This window comes from Pseudorca crassidens, chromosome 4, assembly GCF_039906515.1.
Source record: "Pseudorca crassidens isolate mPseCra1 chromosome 4, mPseCra1.hap1, whole genome shotgun sequence".
NCBI lineage: Eukaryota > Metazoa > Chordata > Mammalia > Artiodactyla > Delphinidae > Pseudorca > Pseudorca crassidens.
The window spans coordinates 118,988,837-119,006,598 of record NC_090299.1 but is presented as its reverse complement, the minus strand read 5'-3'; the positions used below and the strand labels follow the sequence as shown (position 1 = coordinate 119,006,598).

The following is a 17,762-nucleotide window of genomic DNA, read 5'->3' as shown; positions in this document are numbered from 1 at the left end:
ATAAATGACTGTTATTATCACATACTGAAACTATACATAAAGTCTCTGTCCTTCAAAGTGTCCAAGTTTACCAACAGAAATACTCCCAAAATAATTCATTTTTTTCCACATTCTCCTCCTATTAAACCTAAAGATGCCCTACACCACTCCTCCCTCCTGCCAAAACAAAAAACTAACTTGAGTATAGGATAAACCATCTTATTCAAGCATGGTTTGTATGCTTTGTTTCATCAATTGCACTGTTTTCCATTATTGTTCCAAATTTTTGACATTTTGGTACTGTAAGTGAAGAAACATTCTGGGTGCAGCCTGGGGGTTTAACCTTCATCACATGATTTTCATTACTGCTTCTGCTGCTTTCTGTGTTCCAAACCCATTTTGGGGAGAAAATCAGTAATTAGGAAACTAACTATGCTTTTTAAACTTCCCAACACCTACTGAAATAACCACCCACTCTTACCAGCTCAACTATGAAAATACAATGGGGAAAAATAATCATTTTTGAATTAAATCAGAAATGTTTTCCTCAAGTAAATAAGTAATTTCAGTGACTCCTGCTGTCCTACAGTTTGGGCACAATTTTTAAAGGAATTCTATAAAAATATAAGTATCTGAATTTTCTATTCCTGATAATTTAAACAAATTTAATTGAGATTTACAAAGTTAAGACAATTGTCAAAAATCTGTTTTCTTGTTGATTTTATTTTTTTTTATTTTTGGGGGGAGGGGCCACGCCACATGGCATGCAGGATCTTAGTTCCCCCAATCTCGATCGAACCCATGCCCCCTGCAGTGGAAGGGCAGAGTCGTAACCACTGAACTGCCAGGGAACTCCTAATTTTCTTGCTGATTTTAAAATGATACTAATAGGAAAAAAGCAAAAAAGCAATTTTTCAAACTAATATTTAAAAGCATGACTAGAAATAATGATTTCAGTCTGCATATATGATTTCAACTTCTACTGAGGCAATGTTTGGGTTCTGTGTGAACATGCATGAACACTATCTGCAAGTGTGAATAGAAAAGAAAAAATCCTACAAGGGGTCTTCAATTATTATGAATTTGTGAGCTACACTAGCTCTTCAACTATGACAGTCTTATAAGTAAATATGAACGAGTGAAGTTCATAACTATGGTGTTCAGTGTGGTCTCCATAACCAGAAGCATGAACAGGCTGCAATATCTATTAAACCCAAGTGGCAGTGTGTTAATATCTCCATTACTACCCTGGCTTCTATAGCACAATGTATAAAATAACACCTTGCTTTAGTCAATATGAACTGGGCTATTTTCAGCTTTTAAAAAATGTATTCTTAGCATCGCGTTTCTAAGCATAAAAGATCTGAAAGTCTTATCTGTTCCTTTTCAAATTTAAGAGATAATGACAATTTAAAAAAATCACAACAGCCTAAAGTAATCCCAACCTCATCTTCTTTTCCCTGTTCATTGACTAAATCACTTATCAAATGTATACAAAGAATAGTTCAACTATGTGAAAACATTTAATGTATAAAGAAAAAAGCTGAAAAGGAACAAAAAGAACATCTTTAGTTAAGTTGTTGAGATTTAAGGAAGATATTTCTCTTTCATCTTAATTACAATTAACTTTAATAAACTGCTGCTTTTATTTTACCGAACTACAAAAAGATTTTTAAAGAGCCTAAATTATATCTTTTATGGTCAAGGAAAAGCAAATGACCAAAAAGTCTGCTAGAAAGTGAGATACTATGCACAGCAATACAGAGACTGCAAAATGTTGTTTCTGCCCAAAGCCAGATGTGAATCACCTACAAAAATACGATTCCAGTTAGAGTTATATTAATAATACATTCATCCATGACAAGAGCAAATGTACATTTTCACTTCTTTCTGGAGAAACTGAGGCAAACAGGATTTCCCAAATGTCTCCAACATAAATGAGTGGTGTCTGTCTGGTGATTCAAGGAGGCCCTGGCACTGGGACTTACCCTTTTCCATTCCACGAAAATCTAAAAAAAACAGAGATCCTGTTTAAAACTTTAATACTTCTGAAAAACAGGATGAGGTTTCATAAGTTTGTTAGGAAGTCACCCTATTAAAAGCCACCAGTTTTTGACAAAATACTCAGGCTGATCTTGAAAAATATCCATGAAAAAAATATCCATGAAAATTCTGAAAGCATGAAGGGTAAAGAAGGGAGATTAGCTCTTTCACATATTAAGACATATTAGAAAGTTACAATCATTGAGTTTGATGGTGGTTCTTGAACAGAGATCAAAATGTTTTGTTTGGGGGCAGGCTGGGAGGGGGGCTGGACCACCCCTCCCACTCCTTAAACCAAAATAGTATCCATGTGGATGAAAGATGTAAAGATGTATCTTTTATTTTTTTTAAAAATGTCACCAATACTCAAAGAAAACTGGAAGTATAAATAAGAAACTAATACCTTCAAGGGGAGCGATCTAAAATGAAGATGTAACAATTTTGAATATCTACACACCAAAAGCATTGCAACCACATTTGTAAAGCAAAAGCTTCAGAAGATACTAGGAGAAACAGAAATTCTCTAATTGTATTAGATCTTTATTCATCTCCCAATCTACAGCAGAATAAATGGACAAAGAATATAGAAATAATGTAAAATAGGTCTAATGTACAAACCCATGTTTAACTCTGGACCCTGAAAATAAAGAATACACCTTCTTTTCACATGTTCACAATACAGTCACAAAATTACCATATACCATGCCACAAAAGGTATAGAACTAAATACATCTATTTGAAAATAACTATAAAACAGAGGTACAAAAGAGATAAGGTGATAATGAGCACAGGATCCTTGAAGCAACTCTATATAATCAAATAAAGCCGTGATGCATGCAGAGGATAAGAACTTTCAGTTCCTCTAGTAGTTTGCTGTGATCACATTTTTTTTTTAAGAAGCCACAGAATCCCTTGAGAAAAAGGTACTTAAAACCATCTGCTACTTCCTAAAATATCCAAAGTAGAACATTATTTTCTATTTCTATATATACTAAAAGAACACCACCTTCTACTATATTTTCATGTTTACTTATCTTCAATGAGAAGCTCATTCCCGGGCTTTGCTTAAACCTCTTAACATATATAAATTATTTCTTCAAGATCAGAGATGGAGGCCATCTTTCACCCCACTCCCCATAACAGCCTTTCACATGTATAAAAAGATGCTTTGTAGATTAACCTTTTAAAATAGCCAGGCTTAAAAACCCTCCGCAACAGTCTAAATCTTCATTCCTTTATGACTGTCTTCACTGAGCTAGGACTTCTCTAATTCTATCACATCCTTTATTTGATGGCTTCCAAACTAAGGAAAATGTCCTCTCAAATTTCTTTCCCACATGTTTAACTTGTTTATATTTATGCACCAATTAAAGCAAACTTTTAGAAAACATAGTCTCTATTTTTAAAGTTCAAGTTACGTTGTTATGGAAGTCATTTTGCCTTCATGAAAATTAAAAAAAAAATTTTTTTAAATAGGGCTGAGTTTTGGTAGAATTCACAAAGACAATTAAAATTTTATTTTGAGAAACTGCCACATGATGGCTATTTCCTAAAACCATATTTACCCTGTTTAAAAATGCCATCCTTCCCACCAATATCACTTATTACATTCTGAAAGGACAATTAAATCTAACTTGTCATGATTTGCGTTTTCTCCATTTCAGGCTAACTTCCTCGAACGTCCTCATGGCGCACGTGAAAACAAGTTCCCCACACTCCCTTATTCTCCGCCCCGGCCCGGCTGGATTTTTGTCATAGTACCTAACACAGTCTGCCGTTGTGTTGCTGCCAGCTTGTTTGCTGGTTTTCTGTCTCCCTGTGGGGAGGGAGACCCCAGATCTGTCTGAAGAAGCTCAGAGCCCTGCACATGCTGCGGCTGGCTCTGAGCGAGCAGTGAGGCTCCATCGATACAGGATACAGAGAACCAATATTAAAAGCACTGTCCACGCATGTGAATTGGCCACAGGCATAAAGCTATTAATACTGATACGTAATCTTTAAGTAGGTAAAAATTAATACTCAGAAGCAGTGAATTCTGATAACATGTCATCCAAAGCAGAAGACACACTGGGCAGACTCATTCAAGGCAGCTGTGCAGTGGACAGTGAACCAGGGCCTCACAGCCTTTTTTTAAAAAACAGAATGGCAGTGGAGTGCTGAAAAGATGATCCGCTATCACTACCATCACACATGCACATACAGATAACTTCACAGCATTTCATTATGTTTGTAAAATAGATGTATCTTTTCCTGAAGGTTGGAGCACACCACCGACTGAGGGCACGTGGTCACCACCTTCCCCTGGCAGGACCCAAGTTTCAATGATAATTTCCAGAAGCTTCATTTAGATAACATATCTTTGCATGTGAGGCTGTAGTGAATGAGAACAGCTAATTTCTGCCTGAATGTTTTTATTATAAAGTGTATTGAAGTTAACAATTTCTAGGGCCATTTTGCAGTTATGAAATAAAGGAGTTATATTTAATAATATATTTGTGATATTTGAGTTGTGGGTTGGAAGTTTCTTTTGCGATTTTGACAACAGCATGCACTGATACTTTAAATTTGGTATTCTTTAAACATTCCTTGATAAGTTTCTTCATCAAAAAGCCCAATCAATTTTAAAAATACCAAAAGGGATTTTCTTTATAGGAAAAAAGAGTTGTGTTTTTAAGACATATATAAATTTAAAACATTTTCTAATAATCAAATGCAAAATTGATCACATCTCAGAACCACTACTTTCACAGCCCAGCTGACTGTGAGAATAGTACATAAGTCACAAGAAATTGAATGAATTATATCGGTTTAAACATGGGCTATGGGTGAGCATATATTTTAGAAAACAGTTTGGTGGTTTCTCAAAAGGTTAATAAGTACAAAACTGTCATAAGACCTAGCAATTCCACTCATAGTGTACCTAACCAAGAAAAAGAAAAACATAGTCTACACAAAGACCTGCATGCAAATGTTCATAGCAGCATTATTCAAATACCCCCACAAAAGGCAAAACACTGGGAAAAAACAGTCTATCTATCCAGACAACAGAATTAATTACTCAGCAATTAAAAGGACAGAGCTGGGCTTCCCTGGTGGTGCAGTGGTTGAGAGTCTGCCTGCCGATGCAGGGGACGCGGGTTCGTGCCACATGCTGCGGAGCAGCTGGGCCCGTGAGCCATGGCTGCTGAGCCTGCGCGTCCGGAGGCTGTGCTCCGCAACGGGAGAGGCCACAACAGTGAGAGGCCCGCGTACCGCAAAAAAAAAAAAAAAGAGCTACTGACACATGCTATGCCACAGATGAACTTCAAAAAATTATGTGAGTGCAAAAAGCCAGATGCAAGAAACTACAAGATTCCGTGTACGTGAGACACCCACAAAAGGCAAATTTACACCCAAAATGTAGATTAATGGTTGGATGGGGCAATGAGGGATCTTACTGGGAGGATAAAATGTTCTAAAATTGATTAATGGTGATGTTTGCATCAGTAAAGTAACTAAAAATCACTGAACTGTATACCTGAAATGGTCAACTTTTAAAATATGTAAAATATACCTCAAAGTTGTAAAGAAAACGAAAAAAGAAAACAAAACAAACAAAAACAGCTGGGCTGGGAAGAAGCGTAAAGTGACAACATGGGAGAGAAAAGATCTGGTGAACGTGCCCCACCCCCTTTGCAAAAAGAAAAAAAAAAAAGTAATTTACCAAGCTACCAAAAGACCAAAAGTGGTGAAGCTTCTACTTTGCTCTTTAAAATAATGGATAATACTAATACCTTAGGGGTTTCACCACAGAATTACCGGTGAAGTCAGATAGAAACCAAGTTTTATTCTAGGCTTATCATGAGAACTGTCAAGATTTTTAAAGCCTACAAATTAAACTCACATGAAGTAAATCTAATGATTTTCACTTTATCCTTAGAAAAATATGACTGTTAAAATGAGAAAAATACAAAGATGTTTGTAAGAAAAGGCGCCTGTCATGAGGGTTAAAACAAAACCCCTACACAATCAGCAATATGGTAGAAATGATCATATTCAATCTTTTATAACTTCCCATCTAGGGCTTTTTGCCTTCTGGGCATAGTTCCACTTTAAAAACAAAAACTAAGTTTAATTGGTTTACTCTGAATTTTACTAAAACCAAGTGACACAGACCACTGTTTATTCTTCCCAACATCTTCAGGTAGCAGAACTCCATTTTGAAACAAATGTAACATACTGCGTTTCATTCTACCCTTTTACTATCCTAATGTTAGTAAATGTTGCTGCCTGATTTTCTCCATCTGGTACAAAGTTTATATTTACACAGATTTTCTTTTTTTCTTAATGGAGAGCTAGCATAAGTATGGTTGAACTCTAAGAGGGAACTGAGTGGGAAAGGGAGATACACAGCTTATAAAAGATTAACAAAAAAACCTAATTCCTAGAAGTGTAAATGCTAGGTCAAAGTTACTTGAAAAAAACATAAAACAAGAGCTTTAGCTATTGTTTTACTGTCTAGAACTTTGAACCAATAAATATGTTTTTAACCAAAAAAAAAAAAAAACTTACATAAAACATCCTATTAACTCAGTAAGAGGTTATTTTCCTTTAAAGAAAAAAATTAAAATCATGGACTCAAATTTTTATTAGCATTTTGGCAGCTTAAGTTACCAACTGACTAGGTAGACCACCTTACTTAGAAATGTAAATGTCTAAGGTAAAATATTAGTTTGTCAATCATGAGACAAAAATATGTAATTTCTGTAAAGCTGGAAAAGAAACAAGTTTCATACTTTTATACAAAATAATGGGAACTGGTTAATTTTTAAAATACCACTTTCCATAAATTTTAAAAATACCACTTTCCATAAATTCACATCCAGAGCAAATCAGGTACACCTGTATTTTTAAAGCAAAGAGAATGGGGAGAGGGAGAGAAGCCATTTAACAAGTTATCCAGATGCACGTTACCCACGATGAAAATCACATGACAGTCTCAGCTCTATCACCACCACAAAAACATATGCCCCAAATCAAAATTTAATTACACTGCACAACAGAGTTTGTGAATTGTGCTTCATATTTTATCAACTGCTCTGCTTTTGACAGGACAGTTTCCTGAAGGAAAGTTCCAAGAATTGAAAAGTTACAACACCCACATACCAGAAAGTGTTTCCTGAATTTTGTTACAGGAACTGACTTCTGCTATAATTTTAACATTTACTTCCCATAGGAGCCCCATTTTAAAATTTTTGTTGCATATTATTTGTTCAATGACAGTACACCTAGACAATGCTCTTCTTTAAAAGAAAGGAAAAAAACCCCAAACTTTTATTTCAGTTTCAAAAGTTTGGATATAATTGACCAATTCACAGTTATAACTTTTCTCTAGGAACAAAAACAACTGCCACCTGGGACTTCCCTGGTGGCGCAGTGGTTGGCAGTCCTCCTGCCAGTGCAGGGGACACGGGTTCAAGCCCTAGTCTGGGAAGATCCCACATGCCACAGAGCAACTGAGCCAGCGTGCTGCAACTGCTGGGCCTGCATGCCACAGCTACTGAGGCCCAGGAGCCTAAGAGCCCGTGCTCCGAAACAAGAGAAGCCACCGCAACGAGAAGCCCAACAGCCCCCGCTTGCAGCAACTTAGAGAAGGCCTGTGCGCAGCAACGAAGACCCAATGCAGCCAAAATTAAATAAATAAAAATTAAAAACAAAACAAAACAAAACAACTGCCACCTGATGAATGGGGGATAGGGGCGGGGGGGATGTTGAAGAGTGAGTTAGTAGTTTTGGGAGGGAGACCAGAGCGGATAGAAAAGGGTAAATTAAGTATCCAGGTCCTTAAGAAACAATTTTTGGGAAAGTGCTGCTGGATCAAACATTGCACATTACTTCTTGGTACCTTCCTTTTCCTTTTATTTTTTAAATATAGGTGCATTTGGACATTTCAACTAATAGAGTTTATAATAAGTACATAAATTTATAGAGGTAGATATCTACCTTCTGTACCAACCTCTTGTCTATTTCAATGGGGGGGGGTGTATATATGAATATATATTAAATCAAAATGTAACTGCATTACACAACATAGTTTATATGATACTGTATCTCCCTCACACACACCCCATTTCACAAAGTGTGGTAGGTGGGCCTCTGGCCTCAGACCCAGCAGGGCTCCACCCAAGCTCCACCCTGGACCTGCCTAAAAGGAATCTCTGGGGGGAGGGGAGAGCAGAATCTGCATGTTAAGAAGCACTCATGTTGTTTCTTGTGTCTAATCCAGTTTGAGAACTTTGAGCTTAATATAACCACACTGCCCCTAAAATATTCCTTCACTTTTATTTGTTTAATTGCCAATCGAGCTGTAAGCAATACTGAAAAGAAAGGCAAGATCCTTTTGGGTAAAATAAAGGCGAACCAGTGACTCAGGAGTCACATCCTTAACTCTCCCCAGCCCACCCAAACAAAGGATCATGTGGCCCGCAGGTCTCCAAGCATTCATCATCACATGAGCCACTGTGGAGGAAGAACAATCCTTGGTACTTTTAGAATGTGGTCGATCTATGGGTGCCCTCTGGAAATACAATACCTAATACCAAAATAAAGACAATTTAGCTGTCAATAGAAATACAATATATTTCTCCCTTCTGTTTGCTTCAGCTCCTTTTGACAAGACGTGACTATTGGAATTTCCTCTTAATATATTAAATCTGACATCAAATTATTGCTTTAAGAACCTGATAGGAGTCCAATCTGGTTAAATTAAAAACGAAGCCAATAAACCAATGCAAGAAAACAACAGACGTTCACCATTGAAAAAGGCTTTCAGGATATTAAGTCTGCTGGCTTTGTGGCCATCAGGTTAAGCTTTAACTCACTGCGGATAGATAGGAAAAGGGAAAAGTTTGCACAGGAGCAGGATTCTCAACACTGATCACTGCCAAGACACAAAAAGTCAGCACTGGGATGTTTATTAAAGTTAATTTTTACTTTTGGGTCTCCAAGGGCATTAACACTAAAAGTTATAAATCTTATTCTCCCCCCCCCCCCACCAGAGGCCTAAAGCTGAACTTCATCTGGTACATATATATTTGAGCAAGACATTACTTTGCATTCTAGTTGCTGTATTATTTTGAGCAAATGAATACAGGTTATGTTCATATTAAAATGCATGAAGAACAATCAGAAGCAGAGCTAAAATACTACAACTTTAGCTTTCAATTTTTTTCTAACTTAAGTAAAAAGGACAGGTAATCATTTAAGCTGTAAAAGTTATGCACCCACCCCGTATCAATAAAATGTAACTGAACCACAACAAAGAGATTATGATACCCAAGTTTGCTATGTTTGTACTTCTGAGCCAAGAAACATTGTCCTAAAGGTGCAGGCTGTATTTCCAAGTAGTACAGAAGTAAAGTCAGAATACACTGTCGCCTGTAGTCCTTCTCACCACATCTCACATACAGGACTTGCCCTTTCAGAAGACAGATTTTGGAAATGTTTATTTTCCTATCTTGGAAAGCAAACAAAATAGAGAAATTTGCTAACAGAAAACTAAGTTTATATATTAGAAGCAATCAAGTTGTATGTTATACCTCAAAGCTGTAATGAAGCAAACCAGCTTTATAATTCCTCCATTTTACAGCTATTAAGTAATACATAGATTTGGATGCTCAAAACAAATAAGTGACAGTGCCCAGATGAGAGAGATTTCTCTCTTATCCATGATTAAGATAATTAGCATATTTGACATTTAAGTTGCTTAGGTGCAGCATTCACTAAATTCCATTTTCAAAACAGTATAGAACCAGCTATTGAATACTTTTTCATGGTATAGTATAGAATCCCCTAACTCTCTTGAGAGACCACTTGTGTTAATTTTTTTTTTTTTTTTTTGGCCAAAGAATATCCCCATAAACCAGCTGAATGAAAAAAATGACTCAATCCTCCTTCCATCTTCATCATGGAAGAACCTCTAGTCTGAGTCAGGAAGCTCAGCGGGGCTCTCAGGATGAACTAGAAGGAAATCATTTAAGAAACCTCTTCTGTCAAGGACACAGTTTACAATGGTGTCTTAAGGGAAAAAATGAAGACATTCACTGGGTCAAAATACTGCATAAATTATTTCCCTCTTGAAATCACTTCCTTGAACTGCACTTTCCAAAACATCAAGCATTCTTCTTTGATATTTGCTCATATTAAGTCAGAGCTTTTTTGCTTTCATGAATTTTCTTCCAAGGTAATCTTTACAAAGCTCATAAACTGGGGGTGGGGACAGAGGACGGAGCAAAACTGGTTCCATACCAGTTTAAGAGCATTGCTTTTTGCCGTGGAAAATTTCCCCCACCAGAGTAAGAGATCCACCAAAAACCGGCTTCATAATAATCTTGGGAACAATCTAACTTTCCTCTATTATTTTTTTTAAACATCATTAACTTTAGTCAAATTCAAACAAACAAACAAAAACCTGTGGGAGAGTTACCTAAACTTAATTTCCTTCTGCAGTTTGTGTGAAAGAGCTTTTGAGACGTGCTCAGCCACCAGAAGCTACTCTTCTAAAGAAGCAAGTTCAACTCCCCCAACTCTCATTCATGCATCCTCCCCCTGCTACACACACACACCCTGGGGGGAGGTGGGCCAGGGCTTCTCCAGTAGCACAAGGTGCATTTAAAACCGGTTAATCCCTGACGGTAGTTGAAGAGATGTACGTATTCCTTTCTAAAATTCAGGGATTGCTTCAATGAAGGGGTTAGCAGAGATGGAGAACCAAAGCCCTCCTTTCTCTTTTATCCATCCACACTCCTCAATATAAGGCAAGCTAATCCTCATAGAAAAGGATAGATCTACAAACTGATGGGATTCCATGCCCACCCCTACCCATCATAGGTTTACCAGTCCTCAAAAGAGGGTGTGCCAGGCTGTATACTCCTATAAAAGCACCGTCTCCAAGTGCTTTAGATCCGAATTTGGAAACTAAAGCCATGATCTGTAACTATTTCACCTTAAAGCAAGGAAGCCTAGTCAATGTATCTGTTGTGCTTATAGATTCCAAAGGAAGCACACACTGATCTGAGAGGGGAGGCATAGAATATGCCCTGCTTTAACTGATGTTGCACTTCTAAATGACGGCCTTTCTCCACAATTCTGAAAAGGCAAAGCAGATATTTAATGTTCTCAAAATACTGACCCAAAATCTAATTTTTATAACTTAGGGAATTGACCTTTCATTCAATAAATGTCTTCCATATCTAGCAGAAGAAATCAACCACAAAGCAAAACAAAATAATCAATTTCCTACTTTTGGGTTTTAAAATGGAGAGGAATATGCAACCTCAATTTATGGAAATTCACAAGCCTAGAGATTTAAGCAGTCCCTCCCTCATTCAAAGTACTTCTAGCCTATGCAAGGAATACTAAAAATGTGAGACAATGTCTTAAGGAGCTGACTAGAGAGAAGAAATACACATGAAAAATTAGTCATGCACCATCCATCAACATCAAGTGAAGACTATTACCTTATAACAATAACAAATAATAAGAGAATAGTGCCATGGTCAGCTCATTTATTCACTATCAGTGCTACAAAATTCAGTTTCGTCTAAGTTTCCATCTATCTCTTCTACTCAAAAACAAAAAAATCCCACCACCTAATTATTTAAACAGTGCACAATGGTTAGAACTGAGCTATAAATGCTATGAATATTCAGATCCAATGAGTCCAAGAATCTAAATTAATTGTTTCAAAAGCAAACAGATGCTGACACACGGGCAAGATTTTACTACCCCAGATTATACATCACAGATGATGGCTGCATTTCTCTTAGCACTACTCAGGCAGAGTGTCCCAGCTTTGGGGTTTCCTGAAATCCAAAAATACCTGCAATTTTCTCCATATATTCTCTCTGGGGATCTCAAAGATTACCTATTCTCCCACAAACACAATGTCTAAGTGAGTTTGGACCACATTCCAGCTATAAATGAAAAAATGCACATTTACCACTTGAGAGATATACTCCCATGATGCAGACTAAGAAAATAGCAAGACAGCATGGCCTTGGGGACTTCCCTGGCAGTTCACTCATTAAGACTCTGCACTTCCAATGCAGGAGGCGCAGGTTCAATCCCTGGTCGGGGAGCTAAGTTCCCAGGTGCCATGCAGTGAGGCCAAAAAATTAAAAAAAAAAAAAAAAGACATCGTGGCTTTGTTCCTAGTTCAAGGGCACATCTGAAGGCCAGGCAGAAAAGCAGAATATGTATGTACAGTCCTCCTATTTCAATTACTAGCAAATTGAACTACCATACTGATAACTCGGATTTTTACATCTTGTAGCAAAGTACTTTTAGCAGAAATTGCTTTTTGCGCATTTAGACTGAGGCGTTGCAGCTCCCTTTCAACACCTCATCTCAGCATTAAAGAGGCAGCCTGGAATAAGGAAATGCTGCAGGGCAGCTCAGAAGTCAGGCAGGCACTGCTCTACCTGTGTGACCTCAAGCAAGAAACAGAATGGCTGAGCCTCAGTTTCCTGAACAAATGTGAAAAAATACAAGTACTTACCTATTTAAGCAACTGAGAAGAGTCAAAGAGGTAATCCAATTACAGTTGCTGTGCCTGGCACACAGCAGTGTCCAATTTAGCTATTACCTCATTTTATTCTTAATTAATTTAAGGGTTCAGACACTGAAATCTCAGTGTCTGAGATTTCTCAGTGTCTGAGATTCTCACATCTCTCACTCACATCTGAGTTCAAATCCCAGCTTTCTATTATTGAGCTCTGTTAGATACCATTTAATTTCTTAGATCACAGTGTCTTAATCTAAGGTTTTGATGCCATGGACCCTTTTGGCAGTTAAATTTCAGTCAAGGTTAGCATAAATAAAGATGCAACTTTTGTTTCTCATCCAAGTTTTCCTACTACATGGCCTCAAGTTAAGAACCTCTCTCTTAGAACAGCCAATAAAATGGGGGCAGGGGATAAACCACTGAGTCTAGAGGATTAAATATACAAAGCACATAGAGGCACTCTATATAGTGAAGTTCTTTTTCTTCCTAGAAAGTTCTATCTCTTAGGAAAAAAATTCAAAGTCTCATCAAGCCCAAACTTTAAGCTTAAAGCATCTATTTCTTTGAGTGACCTATCTGGGTCTTCAGACCTGAAATGTGTTTACCCTTGTAAGATTTCCCCCAAATCACTATATTACATCAAAAAGCAACTTGAGGAGCTCTCATTAATTTAAATGCGACACCAAAGTACTTTCCAGTAAAACTGAAAGTTTAAAAAGAATGTATATCTAAATTGTAGGCTTCCTTTAGCACCAACTGCTGTCACAACTAAAATGAAATCATACACAACAGTTTGAATTTCATAAAAATCACTAATGCCTTGTCATCACTCTTAAAGCCTCATTACAAAAAAAGTAACAAACCATGGAAAGTCAGGGCTGGAGGTTCTTACAATAGCGTTCCTCTGACAGCAACTGCAGTTCATTATCCTCTCCCCTTCACCAACCCCGATACATTCCTGGTCTTTGCCTACTCAGCAGATTCACGCAAGCTGTGCCGTTTTATGTGCAATCGTACATTCTGGCAGTAAAATTTCCAGTCACTTACCAGGCAAATTCTCAACCACCTCCCCCAAGGCGAACTGTTTCACATTAATCGATTTCCAAAATTCTGCTCAAGGCATTAGCGGAGAGGGGAAAAAAAAATCAGGAGAACCAGAAGGAGGTGCACAAAGAAACTAAAGGACAATTTGGGCAAAGGCAGACAAGTTAAATCAACTTTATTTTTCTGAAAATAATTATTTTTGGAAGAGAAGAGAAATTTAACTTTAATCTTAACTTTAACTCAACCCCCTCCTCTCTGCAGAAATTGTCTAGTATGTTCTCCAAACTGTTTTTTATCTGACATAAATAAAGAACCACAGCATCAGGAATGATGAGAAAGCAATGACAAAGCTGCTTCCTGCTCGTCCTCTTCGCAGCACCCCGACCCTTCCCTTGCAACCTTCAATTCTCCTAGCCACTAACATATTTTAAAAGTTTCTCTCGGTGCCTGCCTTACCTTGACTGGGCTGCCATAATTCAGTTTATAGAGCTCAAGGTCTCCTGTCCATCAGAGCCTTCAACCGGCGGCCCTTCTGCCAGCGCCGCGCTCACCATTTGCCGGGGCCGGGCGGGGACGATTCCCCAGCGCGACTACCCGATTTTACCGGACTACCTGCTCCCAAGCCCGGGCGTCCTCAGCGCAGCCTCGGGCTCCGAGCGTATTGGCTCGCGCTAATCCTGATGGACATCCGGGCACTGGGGCCTCTGCAGGCAAACTACACTCTGGACCGGCCCGGGGAGCTTCGCGTCTGAATTCAGACCGAGTGAGATCCCTCCGGGCGATTCCGGTGAAGGGAAACCGAAGGGCTCCCTTCGCGCAAAGCCCACCAACGCACAGCTTTCGCCAAGCAGCACTAGAACTCCGGCCCGCGTCAGAAGGTAAAGGAAATCGTCCTTCGGCTCTGTTAAAGTTGTCCGAGTTCGCCTGGACACCCCCTTCAACAAAGTTCTGGTGGTACGGTCCGCCTCCTTAAAAGGGCACGGCGCTCCACCGGCCCAGCCCGAGGCTGCGCCGGGCGGGGGCGCAGAGGCCGAGCGCCGACGCAGCCCAGCTGGCTCGACCGCGGCGCAGCCCCGCCTGCAGGCTCCTGGCTACCGCTCTCTTGTCAGGTTTTAACAATGTACAAACACACACTGCCGGAACACGCAGTACCCGGGCGGTCAGAACTCCAGCCCCAATTTGAATATTTGTTGAATATTGTGTCCCAAGAGGCTGAAGTGAACAAGGAATAAAAACCACAGCAATAAAACACGTTCGCTACGTTTGATCGTGCCAATGCTTGCAGTCAGGAAATGTGCAACTAACGCACACTTGTTTGACTTTGTTAGCTTTCAGTTTTGATTTCGTTACATTGAAACAAATATGTACAAAGCGCCGTCTCTTTTTTAAAAAAAAACAACGCCCTTTTATTGGACAACATTCAGATTAAAAGGAAACAGCAACTCAGATGGTACTTGAAGAAGTAATTAAGGAACTGACAAATTTTTAGAAAATGACTGAGGATGCAAGCCAACAATATATTAAACACTGTAAGTACAAACGAAACCGTGTCCTACTAAGGGGGCCAGGGAAGGCATTTAAATTTAAACTGTGCCTAAAGCTAAGCAGGGAAAAACGTCGTTGAGCAGGAGAGAGGTTGGGCTTCAGCGTCTCATGCGGACCAGCAGCACACTGTAGGAGCTGCAAACTCTAAATGGAGTGAATGCCGGCCCCGTGGACTCCCCATTCTACCTAGAATCATGACAGTGACACCATCTCACAAAGAGATACTCCACACTGTACTGCTAAGGAGCCATGGATAGACATGTTGACATCTGCACAAAAACTGCAAAGCTGGGAGGTGGGGGCTGGCGGGTGGAAGGCCCAAAGCACCTCTATGGTGGGTCTCAAAGTGTGATTCGTGGTCTCCTGGGAGTCCCCAGGACCTTCTCAGAGGTCAAGCTATTTTTAGAATAACACAAAGACATTATTTGTCTTTTTCACTGTGCTGACATTTGCACTGATGGTGCAAAAGCAATTGCGGGGAAACTGCTGGCACCTTAGCACTAATCAAGGCAGTGGCTCTTCACTCATTAGCAGTTTAAAAAAGAAAAAAAGGTCAGTTTTCTTTACACATGTCCTTAATGAAGCAAGCAGTAAGAATTACTACTTTTCTTAAATCTTGACCCTTGAGTACAGGTCATTTTAATGTTCTTTGTGACAAAATGGGAAGTCCACATGAAGCACTCTGCTGCTGCAGAGTGAAGTACAGTGGTTGTCTAGAAGAAAAGCACTTGTATAATTGAGTTGCAAGCTGAAATAGCTGTTTTTTTCATGGACTACCATTTCTTTAGAAATGAAAAAAATTGGAAGAACAAGTGAGGAACAATTGAAAGAACAATTGACGAACTGTGGTTATTCTGACTTGGGTATTTGGTAATAATTTTCTCAAAAATGAACAAAGTGAGTCTGTTTCTTCAAGGAAAACAACTGACAGTATTTATTGCCAATGATAAAATTTGAGTTTTCAAGCATTTTGGAAAATGACATCTGCCACTGCGAGCCTGTCAGCTTCCCAATACTTAAAGACTTTCCTGATGAGGTAAGGACAGTAATGAATGTGGTTTTAGAAGACCTGTGTACGGACTTCCCTGGTGGCACAGTGGTTAAGAATCTGCCTGCCAAGGCAGGGATCACGGGTTCGAGCCCTGGTCCACAAAGATCAGACATGCCACGGAGCAACTAAGCCTGTGCGCCGCAACTCCTGAGCCTGCACTCTAAAGCCCACGAGCAACAACTACTTAGCCCACGCTCTAGAGCCCGTGAGCCACAACTACTGACTAAGCCTGTGAGCCACAACTACTGAAGCCCACACGCCTAGACCCCGTCCTCCGCAACAAGAGACGCCACCACAGTGAGAAGCCAGCACACCACAACAGAGTAGCCCCTGCTCGCCACAACTAGAAAAAGCCCATGCACAGCAACGAAGACCCAATGCAACCAAAACTAAATTAATTAATTAAATTTTTAAAAAAGAAGACCTGCGTAACTCAGTGACCAAAATTTTCTAAACAGTACAAAATTGTGGGGCTTCCCTGGTGGCGCAGTGGTTAAGAATCTGCCTGCCAGTGCAGGGGACACGTGATTGAGCTGTGGTCTGAGAAGATCCCACATGCCGCAGAGCAACTAGGCCCGTGCGCCACAACTACCAAGCCTGCGCTCCAGAGCCCATGAGCCACAACTACTGAGCCCACATGCCACAACTACTGAAGCCCGCACACCTAGAGCCCGTGCTCCACAACGAGAAGCCACCACAATGAGAAGCCTGTGCGCCACAATGAAAGAGTAGCCCCTGCGCACCACAACTACAGAAAGCCCACGCACAGCAACAAAGACCCACCACAGCCATAAATAAATTAATTAAATAAATTTTTTTAAAATCGTGCACGGGTAAAAGATCCACTGAAAGTGCAGGACAGACCAATGGATTTTAATATATCAAAAAAAAAGTTCAGGGCTTCCCTGTTGGCGCAGTGGTTGAGAGTCCACCTGCCGATGCAGGGGACACGGGTTTGTGCCCCGGTCTGGGAAGATCCCACATGCCGCGGAGCGGCTGGGCCCATGAGCCATGGCCGCTGAGCCTGCAGGTCCAGAGCCTGTGCTCCGCAACGGGAGAGGCCACAACAGTGAGAGGCCCGCGTACCGCAAAAAAAAAAAAAAAGTTCAATGATATGATTTCAAATTCCACATTGCAACTAACCTTTAAGAAACTATGACTTGTAGAGTTTTGATATAATATCAAAAAAGGTATTAAAATACTCCTCCATTTTCTGTGAGGCTGCATCTTCTTCATATATTTCAACCAAAATAACATTGCAACAGATTGAACACAGAAGCAGATGAGAATCTGGCTGTCTTCTATTAGTTTGGACAGTAAAGAGATTTGCATAAATGTAAAATAATGCCACTCCTCTTACTAAATTTTTTATTTTGGAAATAGTTTTCTTTTCCAAATAAAAATATTATTTAAGTTAACAGGTAATGGGTTTATTATTTTAAAGAATTTAATATTTTAAATATCTCAATTTTAATTTTTAATACAGCAAGTATCAATAGATAAAACACACACATACAAAAACTCTTTGGGGTTTTTAATAATTTGAGGGTGCAAACT

At 39.3% G+C, this 17,762-nt stretch overlaps 1 protein-coding gene across 10 annotated transcripts in view; it reads right to left on the bottom strand.

The window, feature by feature from the left end:
* The window catches only part of AFF1 (ALF transcription elongation factor 1), a 204,989-nt gene that overhangs the window by 112,129 nt on the left and 75,098 nt on the right, over positions 1-17,762 (bottom strand). For 2 of the 10 annotated variants that reach the window (XM_067736546.1, XM_067736547.1), the window contains exon 1: positions 14,066-14,430. The exons of 5 other annotated variants lie outside the window; for them this stretch is intronic. In XM_067736546.1, coding sequence (XP_067592647.1) covers positions 14,066-14,082 — 17 coding nt within the window. In that variant the 5' untranslated portion in view covers positions 14,083-14,430. 3 more of the 10 variants (XM_067736553.1, XM_067736551.1, XM_067736552.1) reach the window with 3 other exon arrangements.